Below are 14,950 nucleotides of genomic sequence, written 5' to 3'. Positions count from 1 at the left end.
TTGAAATTGAGTGGATGGCCGCCATATAACAGTAAATAACTTCCATTATCTCAATACAACAGCCGCTGTTTTAAAATAACAGCAAATATTTGCCATTATATGGCGGCCATCCACTCAATTTCAACATTATGTGAACAGATCCTTTCTGTGTTTTCAATCCACTCCTTGTTTTGGTTGCTATACAGCCTCAAACATACAGCCTCAAATATACGTAGTGTGAACCCAGCCTAAGAATGTGCTGCAAGCTATATTTCTGCAAACTGGTTGACCTGCCTTGCATTAATCTACAGAAAGAAAAGAATACTCAGTCTTCATCAGTTAAGGAGGCAATAAAATACTGGCAAAAGCTTCGACATGATCTTGAGAGAGCCAGATTGCTTACAGAACTAATTCGCAAGAGGGAGAAGCTGAAAAGAGAACAAGTAAGTAAAACTGTTTCTTATGCCTCTTACACTAAATTAAACCACTCACTGAGCTGATTTCTTGAGCAACTTCACAGCAATTTAAAGGGGGGTTTCAATCATGTAAACTTATCACCTCTCCACAGGATATGTAACAAACTTTATCAGTGGGGGTGGGGTGGGATGGGATGGGTGGGATGGAGAACTCATAAGAACAGCACAGCCAAGAAAAACAGTGAATTCTTCATTATGAGAACCCTGCCTTAAAATATAACTTTACTTTTATTGTAAATTTTAACTCCTTTACACTCCAGGGCACACTAGTAGGTTCTGGCCCACTGCAGCTGCAAAAACTGGTACCAGTCTTGGCCGTTTAAACCTGTAAATTCCTATTCAGTATCAACCTTGGTACATACAGGATTGACAGGGAGGGGGCTTCCTCTGTAGCCTAGTGGCAACCCTGCAATGCATTCTCATGGTTGCCATAGCAACTGGAGGCCAAATCAATGCATCTGAACCTGCCATGTACGGAAACCTGTGAGGGCCAGCCACAGGCAGGGTCTGGCAGAGTGTTGGTGTTTTAGTTAAATTATACTGCAGTGCACTGCAGACGAACAACATATATGGACAAAGAAGGGCGCTAACATAGTGTAGCATGGACAATATCAGTAGGAAAATTACTTGAAAATGGACCAAACTAACCTGGTGGTGTTGTGCAAACCTTAGGCACAACACTAGTAGGCGTTTATGTTAAATTAGTCCGCTGCCTGGCCTCTGGTTCTCTGCTCCCAGCACCCATCCTGATGCCAAAGCACAAAAAAGCAGTTTGGAATTGACCATTGGGCCATATATACAGCCACGGCGCAGGACTCCCAAAAGAACTTCAAGGACTTCACGAGGATCTTTCTTGGACGTTTATTCACACTAGGCTTAAAACTGAGCAATGCGTTTCGGTCGACTGACACTTTTATCAAGCTCCTATATACATTAACATAAATTACTTAATAATAGACAGATAGTTACAATCAAGAGCAGACAAACATCCTCTATATAACTAAGAAATTACACAATTACATAATGATAATACAAGTAGGGTATGCCTAAATAAGGAGTATTTATTAAGGTGACACCTTCACCAATATTTATAAGTATATACAAATAGATAAGTAATGAAAATTCATGCCCGCAGTCGTGCTGTTCTTTCCCTATGTCGAAAATGTCCAGTACAGTCCAGTACCTTTGTCGGTCTATTAGCTGTAACCAGATATAGCGTATAGTACCAATCAATCAACTTTACACCGTGATGATATTGCCAACCAAGTTACTCCGTCCTGTGTCGTTCTACGAGTATAATAGTCAGTCAAACCAATCACGTTTTGTGAAGTATTAGTCCATACAATTTCTAGACATGCCTCGCCCAACGCATTTCAGTCACTAGTAGCCGTGACCTCATCAGGGGCGCCGAGGCTAGTTAAGGAGTGTAACAATGTGTATAATGATAAATATAATACAAGGTACACATAACATAAGAAGACTGTAAATTATTAGCAAGGCACAGCAATATGGCTACTCACTGTACCGAGGTCCGGAGCAGTCCGAGGGATGGTCCTAAGTAGCAGTGGCTACAGTAGACCCTATAAGGCATGAATGTGTGGCTATCAATACTGATATATCGGTACCACTGTCATAAATAGGATAATGCAAGTATACTCACAATGTCCCCTCAATGCTCTTATTTCTATGTGAGTGCACAATGTTCCTGGGGATATCTGCCCAGAAGGGAATAACATACAGTGGTAAGTATTCTCATAGTGTAAGCTAGAATGCATGCTATGTGCAAAGTGGAGAAGTAAGCTTACATTGCTGTCCTATGCTTGTGGAATGGTCCTCCCGCGGTCCTGCAGTGGCAGATAGACGGGAGCGCTCGCGGCCATATGCTCTAGTTAAAGGCCGCACGGTCACGGCGCGTCTGACGTCATCGGGCCGTTAGGGAGCGCGCCAAGCTCCTGGCACTCCCCGTGCACGCCCAGGGGGGAGTGATCACTCTCTGTTTGTAAACAGAGTAGCGATGTGCCTGGCTGACAGCGCTCCCGCGTGCCCGATGACCAAGCAGCTCCGTGACTCGGGAGACATACCAAATTAAAAGTTTTATTAATTGTAGCACTACGATGGTGATCTACTTAGCTATCTGTACCTGTTCTGTACAATATGTGGGGAAGACACTACGACCCTGGCGCAGAAGAATTCTAGAACACATTGGTGACATTAGGAACAGAAGAGACACCCCAATAGCTAGACATGTAGTGGAATGCCACAGTGGGGACCCCACATGCATGAGATTTATAGCAATAGACAGCCTCAAACCATCTCCTAGAGGAGGAGATTTGGACAGAGTCCTGCTACAACGGGAAACAAGATGGACAAGATACACACTTCAGACGGTAACACAGAATGGGTTAAATGAACTACTTAACTTTGCTTGTTTCATCTAATCCCCCTAGTTTCCTACACCTACTACTCTCACCTACTCTCCCTATCCCCGTCCGTCCTCCCCAACCCCAGTCTTACCTCTCTAGGTGTCATCAGCCGAACCTAGGTAGTCAGGGAAGGGCCTAGTGGACCCTCTGTAGTCAGCTAGCCGCCCCGATCAGTATATTAGGGTTTTCTAGGGTACAATAGGTTAGGTTCCAGTGTGGGACCGCCACCCCACCTAGGTATAGGGACCCTATGATAGGACATATTAGGGAATTTACAGATCCCAACGTACATCCCAAACATACATCAACCAGCCTACACCACATTGTACCCCATGGCCTATCTCATCTCCCTCTCCCTTACCCACCCTATGCCTTACCCAACCTATCAACAAAATCCCCCCCCCCCTAGATGTGAAGGACCCAACTGCTACCCATGATCACTTATACTAATATGTAGCGTCACGCTCATTCAACTATATTTAGATCTTACCCACGAAGGTTATATTATCAGACCTACAATTCCCTTGCATCAGTACTGATAGCCTCATGACCATATTAGTTATTGGCCAACCACACTATAGTCTGCCCGCACTTACCAGTAATACCCTCCAATAAGCCGACTTTCTTGCAATATGGGAGTTCATCATTCCAACATACTGCTTGGTCATCGGGCACGCGGGAGCGCTGTCAGCCAGGCACATCGCTACTCTGTTTACAAACAGAGAGTGATCACTCCCCCCTGGGCGTGCACGGGGAGTGCCAGGAGCTTGGCGGGCTCCCTAACGGCCCGATGACGCCAGACACGCCGTGACCGCGCGGCCTTTAACTAGAGCATACGGCCGCGAGCGCTCCCGTCTATCTGCCACTGCAGGACCGCGGAAGGACCATTCCACAAGCATAGGACAGCAATGTAAGCTTACTTCTCCACTTTGCACATAGCATGCATTGTAGCTTACACTATGAGAATACTTACCACTGTATGTTATTCCCTTCTGGGCAGATATCCCCAGGAACATTGTGCACTCACATAGAAATAAGAGCATTGAGGGGACATTGTGAGTATACTTGCATTATCCTATTTATGACAGTGTTACCGATATATCAGTATTGATAGCCACACATTCATGCCTTATAGGGTCTACTGTAGCCACTGCTACTTAGGACCATCCCTCGGACTGCTCCGGACCTCGGTACAGTGAGTAGCCATATTGCTGTGCCTTGCTAATAATTTACAGTCTTCTTATGTTATGTGTACCTTGTATTATATTTATCATTATACACATTGTTACACTCCTTAACTAGCCTCGGCGCCCCTGATGAGGTCACGGCTACTAGTGACTGAAACGCGTTGGGCGAGGCATGTCTAGAAATTGTATGGACTAATACTTCACAAAACGTGATTGGTTTGACTGACTATTATACTCGTAGACACAGGACGGAGTAACTTGGTTGGCAATATCATCACGGTGTAAAGTTGATTGATTGGTACTATACGCTATATCTGGTTACAGCTAATAGACCGACAAAGGTACTGGACTGTACTAGACATAGGGAAAGAACGGCACGACTGCGTGCATGAATTTTTATTACTTATCTATTTGTATATACTTGTAAATATTGGTGGTGTCAATATAAGGTGTCACCTTAATAAATACTCCTTATTTAAAGGAGAAGTCCGGCCAAAATTAATTTTTGATATGTTGTTACTTATGAAAAGTTATACAAATTTCTAATGTACATTAATTATGGGAAATGCACATATACTGCTATTTCCCTTAATTTAGTAGATCAGGAAGTGTTAGAATTCTCTCTGAAGAAGTGACGTCACGACCCAGGGTGTAATTCCTATGGAGTGTCCAGCAGGGGGCGCTCTCTATATAGAAGTCTATGGGACTTTATTGTTTCTATGGGTTTCTATCTAATGTAATGCAATGTTATGTACAGTGTGCTTTATTGAATGAATACATCTATGGAATACTTTGGGGAGCAAGTGTCCTTGCTCCCCAAAGTATTGCATAAATGTATTAATTCAATACATTCGGATATCACAGTAAGCCGCGATCCGCCGCATTCCGCCGATCCGCCGCATTTCCGCCGCACGCCGATCCGCTGCATTCCCGCCGATCCGGACCATATACATTGAACTACAGCTCCCATCATCTGCTTATAGTATGAACAGGTGATGGGAGCTGTAGTTGGGTAATGGATATGACATGCCGCCGGGCGCAGGGGGGAGCCGCTCAGTACACAGGAGCGCTCCCCCCTCCTCCTCCTCCTTCCGGGATAACTTCCGCCTATAGCACTGCTGAGTCCCTGCCTGGCCGCCGCTCTCCACTCTCCCCCCCATACATACCGGCTCCCGATGCATCCTGGTGTCCGCGCTGATGCCGGGAGCCGGTATATAAGAGCGGAGAGCGGCGGCCAGGCAGGGAGTCAGCAGTGCTATAGGCGGAAGTTATCACGGAAGGAGGAGGAGGGGGAGCGCTCCTGTGTACTGAGCGGCTCCCCCCTGCGCCCGGCGGCATGTCATATCCATTACCCAACTACAGCTCCCATCACCTGTTCATACTATAAGCAGATGATGGGAGCTGTAGTTCAATGTATATGGTCCGGATCGGCGGGAATGCAGCGGATCAGCGTGCGGCGGAAATGCGGCGGATCGGCGGAAATGAGGCGGAAATGCGGCGGATCGGCGGGCTTACTGTGATATCCGAATGTATTGAATTAATACATTTATGCAATACTTTGGGGAGCAAGGACACTTGCTCCCCAAAGTATTCCATAGATGTATTCATTCAATAAAGCACACTGTACATAACATTGCATTACATTAGATAGAAACCCATAGAAACAATAAAGTCCCATAGACTTCTATATAGAGAGCGCCCCCTGCTGGACACTCCATAGGAATTACACCCTGGGTCGTGACGTCACTTCTTCAGAGAGAATTCTAACACTTCCTGATCTACTAAATTAAGGGAAATAGCAGTATATGTGCATTTCCCATAATTAATGTACATTAGAAATTTGTATAACTTTTCATAAGTAACAACATATCAAAAATTAATTTTGGCCGGACTTCTCCTTTAAGCATATCCTACTTGTATTATTATTTTTGTCTGTAGTGCTAGGATTTTTGGCATTATACGGTACTTAGTGTTACACACCACACTAATTGATTTATGACAATTACATAATGGAAAATAAAATCTATCTACCTATTCCACAGGAGCCCCATTTGGTCCGATTCGTCCGATTATCGCTCCGTGGAATAGAGAGAACGATCATCCGATGACCCCCAGTCTGCTCCATACCCCCTCAGTGACCCCCAGTCTGCTCCATACCCCCTCAGTGACCCCCAGTCTGCCCCATACCCCCTTAGTGACCCCCAGTCTGCCCAATACCCCCTCAGTTACCCCCAGTCTTCCTCATAGTCCCTCAGTCACCCCAGTCCCCCTTAGCTGCCTCAGCTTCCCCAGTCACCCTCAGCTGCCCCAGTCCCCCTCATCTATTCCTGTACTACTACTACACCCCTCCTCTATACCTGTACTACTACACCCCTCATCTTTACCTGTACTACTACACCCCTCATCTTTACCTGTACTACTACACCCCTCATCTTTACCTGTACTACTACACCCCTCCTCTATACCTGTACTACTACACCCCTCCTCTATACCTGTACTACTACTACACCCCTCCTCTATACCTGTACTACTACCACCACCACACTCCTCATGTTTACCTGTACCACTACACCCCTTATCCACTATACCCCCACTACTACTTCCTACCTAGATGGAGGCACAAAGAAGATCTCCTATACTATATGGGGCACATATTTGGGAAAACTACTTATATGGGGCACACAATGGGCTTGTCTACTACATGGGGGCACAGCGGGAGCACTGTCACACTGGGAAGCAATACCATTGTCTCAAACGTAATTAAGATAGTATCTAATGCTGCAGGGAGAAAAAATGTCCTGTTTATTTAGCAAAAAATTTTTTAAAAAATCGAGATTTAAATTGAGAATCGTCCAAAATTTGTAAAAAATGTAGATTTTATTTTTTGGCCATATCGCCCAGCCCTTCTTTGCACCATCTAATTTGCATAAAGTTTTTCAAAACAACTGTAGGTGTGGTATAAAAATGTACACTACACTACACTAAATAATTCCAAGACCAGTGTAGATTACAAAATGGGGTCACCTGCTGTCTGAGGCGAAACCTAAAATGGTGGTCAATGGGGTCAATGAAGCTGTGGTGTGTAGCAGAAAGTATAATTTATGGCCACTGCAGAAAACTTGCTGCCCCTACTAATCTGCTGCCTGAGTAATAAACTCATCCGGCCCTGGTTTGTGCATATGCAACATGGCGTCCCAAAACCATTTGTTGGATCCATACTAATCCATACTAAATGCTGCTTTTTACATTCTGAGCACTTCTGTGTTCCCAAACAGCAGTAAATGGTCATATGTAGGATACTGCACTACTTGGTAAAAATTGTGTATACAGGGATCCCTCAATTTACAATGGCCTCAGGTTACAATATTTTCAATGTACCAGGGTTCTTACGGGAACATCGTAACTTGAGACCAGACTCAACATACAATGCTACAAAAAGTCAGGATCTGCAGCACATGTGAACAACTAGATGATTGATAATAAAAGATAATAAAAGTGGCCATTTTACTAGGAAAACCCCAGTATTACTGGAGTGCATGCAGTGATTACCTTTCTAGTAGCGCCTTCATGCAGTACAGTGTCATACTATATGTCCTGTACTGCTCTTTACCTGTGCCAGGATGAGTTGCTCCTTTGAGCACCAGGTAAGGGAGGCTTCATTTTATTTTTCTGGGACCCTGTGTGATCTGTACAGGACCCTAAAATGCTCCTTTCCTCTACATAGAAAGTAATGTACAGCTTCCAGTAGCTCTTCCTTACTGTTTTATATAAGGATTTGCTTTATCCATTTTTGTCATATGCTTACCGTATTTTCCGGCGTATAAGACGACCCCTGACTTTTAATCAGGCAGGCAGGGGTTAATTGCAGCTAAAGTAATGAAAAAAAAACAAACAGTTAACTCACCCGGGCCAGTTCCTGGCCTCCGCGCGTCTTCTCCACCGATCCCGTTGCCGGCACAGCCAGTGTGATGCCAGTGTACACTGACTGCGCCGGGGATGCCCGAAACTCTCACCAGCAGCCGAGCGTCTAATCAGAGACGCTCGGCTGCTCGGGAGAGCTTTGAAAGAATGACAGAGGCCTCGGGTACTTCCGGAGCATCCCGAAGCCTCTGTCATTCTTCCGAATCTTTCCCGAGCAGCCGAGAGTCTCCAATTAGACGTTCGGCTGCTGGGGAGAGTTTCGGGCATCCCTGGCGCAGTCAGTGTACGTCACACTGGCTGCAACGGGAGCGGAGGAGTAGACTCACGGAGGCCGGGAACGGGCCCAGGTGAGTTAAACTAAATAGACACCCATACCCAGAGTATAAGACGACCCCCGACTTCTGACTAGATTCATCGGGGTTAAAAAGTCGTCTTATACGCCAGAAAATACGGTATATTTCTAAAAATCTTCATTTTTTGCTCATTCTGTGATGACATTATATGGGCTTCAGAACCAATTACCAGTTTTGCATAGAATTATGGTCTCAACATACAATGGTCACTCTGGAACCAATTAATATCATATGTTGAGGAAACATTGTATATGTGTATAATTGTGTCCCTATACCAGAAAATGAGTAACATTGTAGATAAATGTACATAGTATTATAAAAAAAAAATGTAAAAAGCTTCCCTCCCAACATATTTTTTTTTTTTTTTTTTTACAAGGTGGGCCACTTAAAGGGAATCTGTCAGCTCCTGGGCCCTACCTAAATTGCTGACAATGTGCTGTAGCTGGCAGTCCCCTTGTAAGTATGGTACTTTTTGGTAATTTGTCCGTGCAGTGGGTTATGCACAATCCTAATTTAATGAAGTGTCAAAGAGTAGTTGTTTGTGCCACGCCTCACCACTCCTTCCTCCTCCCTCTTCATTAATAATCAATGCTGCCCAGCCTCCTGCTCGCTTAGCTGTCAGCCAGTGTCTCTGATTGCAGATCAGTCCTCTGTAGACAGTTTATGTATAAAAGGAAACACTCATATAGTAAAATCTCTTATTCCGAATGTGTTTAAGCTGTGGTCTAGGGGTAACTCACCTGTCTAGAGACCCACCAGCAGTTCATTCTCTGGTTTAAATCCTGTGATGGAAAATAAAACTTAATTTTTTTTTCTCATTATTGTATAATTTTTAAGGCTATGTTCACACACAGTATTTTTGCAGGAGTGGATTGAAAACACAGAAAGGCTATGTTCACACATTATTGAAATTGAGTGAATGTCATTTATCCCCTTCAGGACCAGGCTAATTTTCATTTTTGCGTTTTCATTTTTTCCTCCTTGTTCTTAAAAGGCCATAGCAGTTGCATTTTTACACCTACAGACCCACATGAGCCCTTATTTTTTTTATAACCTGGGAAAAGGGAGGTGATTCTGACTTTTATTAGGGGAGGGTGCTTTTTATTGACAACAACACATTTAATTTTTTTTAGACATATACTAGAAACCCCCTGGGGGACTTCTAGTATATACACTTTGATCTCTCATTGAGATCTTTGCTGTATAGTTATACAGCAAAGATCAATGAGATCGGCACTCGTTTGCTTTCGGCTGCTGCAGCCGAAAACAAACGAGTGCCGAGCCGGGGACAGCGCCATCTTGGAGCGGTCCCCGGCCGGCTTCAGTAACGGAGATCCCTCCTCCGGGACAATGTCCCGGTGGAGCGACTCCGCCACTAGACACCAGGGAAGTGCTGCATCCGGTAATCGGATGCAGCTGTCATCTTTGACAGCTGCATCTGATTACCTTATTAGCGGGCACGGCGATCGGACAGTGCCCGCTAATAGCCGCGGCCCGGGCTACATGAGGCACCCGGGACCGTGGCGGTTCAAAGCGGGGTCGCCGCGCGGCCCCGCTCTGAACGCCCGCACCTGCGCGAGGACGTACAGTTACGTCCTCATGCGGGAAAGGGTCAATGGCAAATAGCTGCCATTATTTTGAAACAACGGCAGTTGTTTTAAAATAATAGCAATTATTTGCTGTTAAATGACAAAAGTTTGTGAACATAGCCTTTCTATGTTTTCAATACACTTCTGGTTTTGGTTGCAAAATACTTAGAACAAAAACTGTGTGTAAACATAGCCTTAAATGTGACACAATATTGAGAAAAAAGCAAAAAATCAAACAAAAACACCCCTATTTTACTTCCAACGGGATTTGAACCAAAGGATGAACTGCTGGCAGATCTCTAGACAAGTAAGTTACCCCTAGACCCCTAGACTACAGCTCAAACACGTTTGTTTGTTTCTTTCAGACATAAACTGCCTACAGAGGACTGATATGCAATCAGAGACACTGACTGACAACTGAGCAAGCAGGTGGCCGGGCATCATTGATTATTCATGAAAAGGGAGGAGGAGGGAGTGGTGAGGCGTGCCAGAGTGTGGTACAGGCAAATACTCGTTGACTCTTCATTACATTAGGAATGTGCATAATCCACTGCACAGACAAATTACCAAAAATCACCATGTTAACAAGGGGACTGCAAGCTACAGCACACTGTCAGCACCTTAGATAGAGCCCAGGAGCTAATTGGTTCCCTTTAAACAGAATCAGCATGATTGTGCTGATATGGTTCCCTGCCTCACAGCATGGCTCTGCTGAGCACCTCCCTGACCATACTATCCCCGTCTGCAGCAGTAGCTTTACAGCGGGGGAAAAAGGTGGGCTTTTTTTTCACCGTTTGAGGGTGGGAGAGGAGTAGCAACTAGTCATCTGGGCGGGGAACCTCCCATGTCTAGTCACAGCTCTCTACCTGTCAGTGTGCAGTGCGGGGATGATTGACAGGCAGAGAGGCCACTAACCGGTCTCTCTGCCTGTCAATCATCACCACACTGCGCACCGACAGGCAAAGAGCTGTGACTAATCGCCGCCCCTCTCATGTCCTCGCACGGTGGAATAAAACTTTTTCCTCACTGTAAAGCTACCGCTGCAGGCGCGGCTGGCATGGTCAGGGAGCTGCACAGCAGCACTTTACTTTGCTGATTGTTTCCCTTTAAGGGGGGGTTTCCACTGTATTTTTGTCATGGAAGGTCACTGTTAATCCTCATGGTACACAAAAGCTAAATATGCACTACTAAATGTTGCCTCTTCCAATTTGAGCCCTGCTATGTGCTTTAGACATTTTGATCCTAGTTGATCTTCATTTGCGAAGTATCTAAGCCAATGTATCAATATAACAAAGTTAAAATAATCACAATCTGAGGCATTATTATTATATACAAGACGTGGAGGAATAGAGTCCTGCACTAAACGAAGTTATGCCATGAAACACAGTTAGTTTATTCGGATCATCACAGGCTATAGGGAGTAAGAGGGATGAATAGTATGCATGCCGGCATGTTTCAAACTCCATGTTTCTACTAAAGGTTCTCAGTGTATCAGATATATGAAAATATATAGCACCAGAATAATGTTACATAGTCAATCTATATCTTAAAAATGAAAGTCTGTCCGTCTGTCCCATATAGACTTTCAAACGCCTGAACTGTTTGACCCCAAATTTGGCACACAGATACATTGGGTGCCCGGGAAGGTTAGAGCGAAGGTCCCGTCATTGCCAGATGTACAGGAGAGGAGGGGGATGCGGAAGACCGCCCCATAGAAATGAATGGGAAAATCTCCCCACTGCACACACAGGTGACATAATTAGCTGCAACTCTGCCCCAGCAGTAAACGGCAGTTGGGAGCCTTAGCAACCAATAGGATTACAACTTTCATTTTCACAGGGAGCTGTGGTTGCTAGGGCAGCTGCCTCACAACATCCACAAAAATAACTGGTAGACCCCCTACTCCATCTATACAGTACATGTATACAGGGCAGTATTACCAGCTGCTGCTGCGCTAAGCACTAAACCTGAGGACGCCCCAATCTCTACTCACTAATTAGCATCATGATAGATTGGTAGGTAATAGCTCCAGAGGTCACATTTAACACCACCATATCAGACCTCACCAATACCGCCACACTGTGACTGGATAACACTGCCATACCAGACCTGACCAATACCGCCGTACTGTGACTGGATAACACTGCCATACCAGACCTGACCAATACCGCCGTACTGTGACTGGATAACACCGCTGTACTAGACCTGACCAATACCACCATACTGTGACTGGATGACACTGCCATACCAGACCTGACCAATACTACCATACCCCCCTTCGAAAAGACACTAGATTTTCTGGCAAGTGTAAACAGAAGGTGGAAGACTAGAAAAATTTAAAAAAAAATTAAAGTTGTTTCCTTCCCCCTGCTCCCTGGTGGTGCCCCCATGCAATGTGCTGCCCTAGGCAGACCACGAGGTCCTAATGGTAAATACAACCCTATATACAGGACACTACAGGTATACAGGACCCCAAAACTATACACTACAGGTGCTCGGGACCTCCACCAACTATATACTACAGGTATGCAGGACCCCAAACTATACACTACAGGTATACAAGACCTCTACCAACCATAAACTACAGGTACACAGGACCCCCAAACTATACACTACAGGTATACAGGACCCCCGAACTATATAATACAGGTATACAAGACCTCCACCAGCTATACACTACAGGTATCCAGGACCCTCAAACTATAAACTACAGGTATAGAAGACCTCCACCAACTATACATTACAGGTATACAGCACCTTCACCAACTATATATTACAGGTATACAGGACCCCCAACTATACAGTACAGGTATACAGCTCCTCCACCAACTCCATACTACAGGTATACAGGACCTCCACCGACTATATACTACAGGTATAAAAGACCTCCACCAACTATACAATACAGGTATCCAGGACCCTCAAACTATAAACTACAGGTATAGAAGACCCCCACCAACTATACATTACAGGTATAAAGGACCAAAAACTATACACTACAGGTATACAGGAACTCCACCAACTACAATCACCGGCCACTTTATTAGGTACACATGCTAGTAACGGGTTGGACCCCCTTTTGCCTTCAGAACTGCCTCAATTCTTCGTGGCATAGATTCAACAAGGTGCTGGAAGCATTCCTCAGAGATTTTGGTCCATATTGACATGATGGCATCACACAGTTGCCGCAGATTTGTCGGCTGCACATCCATGATGCTAATCTCCCGTTCCACCACATCCCAAAGATGCTCTATTGGATTGAGATCTGGTGACTGTGGAGGCCATTTGAGTACAGTGAACCCATTGTCATGTTCAAGAAACCAGTCTGAGATGATCCTTGCTTTATGACATGGCGCATTATCCTGCTAAAAGTAGCCATCAGATGTTGGGTACATTGTGGTCATAAAGGGATGGACATGGTCAGCAACAATACTCAGGTAGGCTGTGGCGTTGCAACGATGCTCAATTGGTACCAAGGGGCCCAAAAAGTGCCAAGAAAATATTCCCCACACCATGACACCACAACCACCAGCCTGAACCGTTGATACAAGGCAGGATGGATCCATGCTTTCATGTTGACACCAAATTCTGACCCTACCATCCGAATGTCGCAGCAGAAATCGAGACTCATCAGACCAGGCAACGTTTTTCCAATCTTCTACTGTCCAATTTCGATGAGCTTGTGCAAATTGTAGCCTCAGTTTCCTGTTCTTAGCTGAAAGGAATGGCACCCGGTGTGGTCTTCTGCTGCTGTAGCCCATCTGCCTCAAAGTTGAACGTACTGTGCGTTCAGAGATGCTCTTCTGCCTACCTTGGTTGTAACGGTTGGCTATTTGAGTCACTGTTGCCTTTCTATCAGCTCATAGAAGATTGTCGGCAGAAAAAGACCACTGGGTCCATCTAGTCTGTCCTTTTAGTATTTTCTTTCTTATTATCTTAGGATAGATATATGTCTATCCCAAGCGTGTTTAAATTCTGTTATTGTAGATTTACCAACCACCTCGGCTGGAAGTTTGTTCCAAGTATCTACTACTCTTTCAGTAAAATATTTTCTTACATTGCTTCTGATCTTTCCCCCAACTAACCTCTCACTGTGTCCTTTTGTTCTCGAACCAGCTCGAACCAGTCTGCCCATTCTCCTCTGACCTCTGGCATCAACAAGGCATTTCCACCCACAGAACTGCCGCTCACTGGATGTTTTTTCTTTTTCGGACCATTCTCTGTAAACCCTAGAGATGGTTGTGCGTGAAAATCCCAGTAGATCAGCAGTTTCTGAAATACTCAGACCAGCCCTTCTGGCACCAACAACCATGCCACGTTCAAAGGCACTCAAATCACCTTTCTTACCCATACTGATGCTCGGTTTGAACTGCAGGAGATTGTCTTGACCATGTCTACATGCCTAAATGCACTGAGTTGCCGCCATGTGATTGGCTGATTAAAAATTAAGTGGTAATGTGCAGTTGGACAGGTGTACCTAATAAAGTGTCCGGTGAGTGTATATACTACAGGTATACAGGACCCCAAAACTATACACTACTGGTATACAGGACCCCCCAAACTATATACTACAGGGATACAGCACCTTCACCAACTATAAATTACAGGTGTACAGGACCCCCAACTATACAGTACAGGTATACAGGACCTCTACCAGCTATACACTGCAGGTATACAGTATTTCCCAACCTATACAGTACAGGTATACAGCCCCCCCCCAATTATACACTACTGATTTACAGGACCTCCCTATACACTATAGGTATACAGCCCCCTCACTACACACCACAAGTATACAGGACCCCTCAACTATACACTACAGCTATACAGCCCCCCCCCCAACTATACACTACAGGTATACAGGACGGATGTTTGAAGTTTTAAGTTTATTTCTAATGTGCATAAGCTACAATTTACATAAACAGTGCAGAATTGTTGGGTATATAGGGCTACTGGCGATTTCCCCTTAAACAAAAAAAAACAAGGACATAGATTGGCCTCCTGGGCACCTTAGAATAAATA

The 14,950-nt window shown here is 44.9% G+C and overlaps 1 protein-coding gene across 5 annotated transcripts in view; it reads left to right on the top strand.

Annotated features, from left to right (window-relative positions):
- Positions 1-14,950, top strand: part of LOC138793157 (bromodomain and PHD finger-containing protein 3-like) — a 99,427-nt gene that overhangs the window by 41,861 nt on the left and 42,616 nt on the right. For all 5 annotated transcript variants that reach the window (XM_069971514.1, XM_069971512.1, XM_069971510.1 and 2 more), the window contains one exon: positions 291-422. In XM_069971514.1, the coding sequence (XP_069827615.1) occupies positions 291-422 (132 nt within the window). The remainder of the gene's footprint in view (positions 1-290; positions 423-14,950) is intronic.

The sequence above is a fragment of the Dendropsophus ebraccatus genome, chromosome 5, assembly GCF_027789765.1.
Source record: "Dendropsophus ebraccatus isolate aDenEbr1 chromosome 5, aDenEbr1.pat, whole genome shotgun sequence".
NCBI classification, from domain to species: domain Eukaryota; kingdom Metazoa; phylum Chordata; class Amphibia; order Anura; family Hylidae; genus Dendropsophus; species Dendropsophus ebraccatus.
Note: the sequence above shows the minus strand (reverse complement) of the source record. Positions and strands in the feature narration are given on the sequence as shown.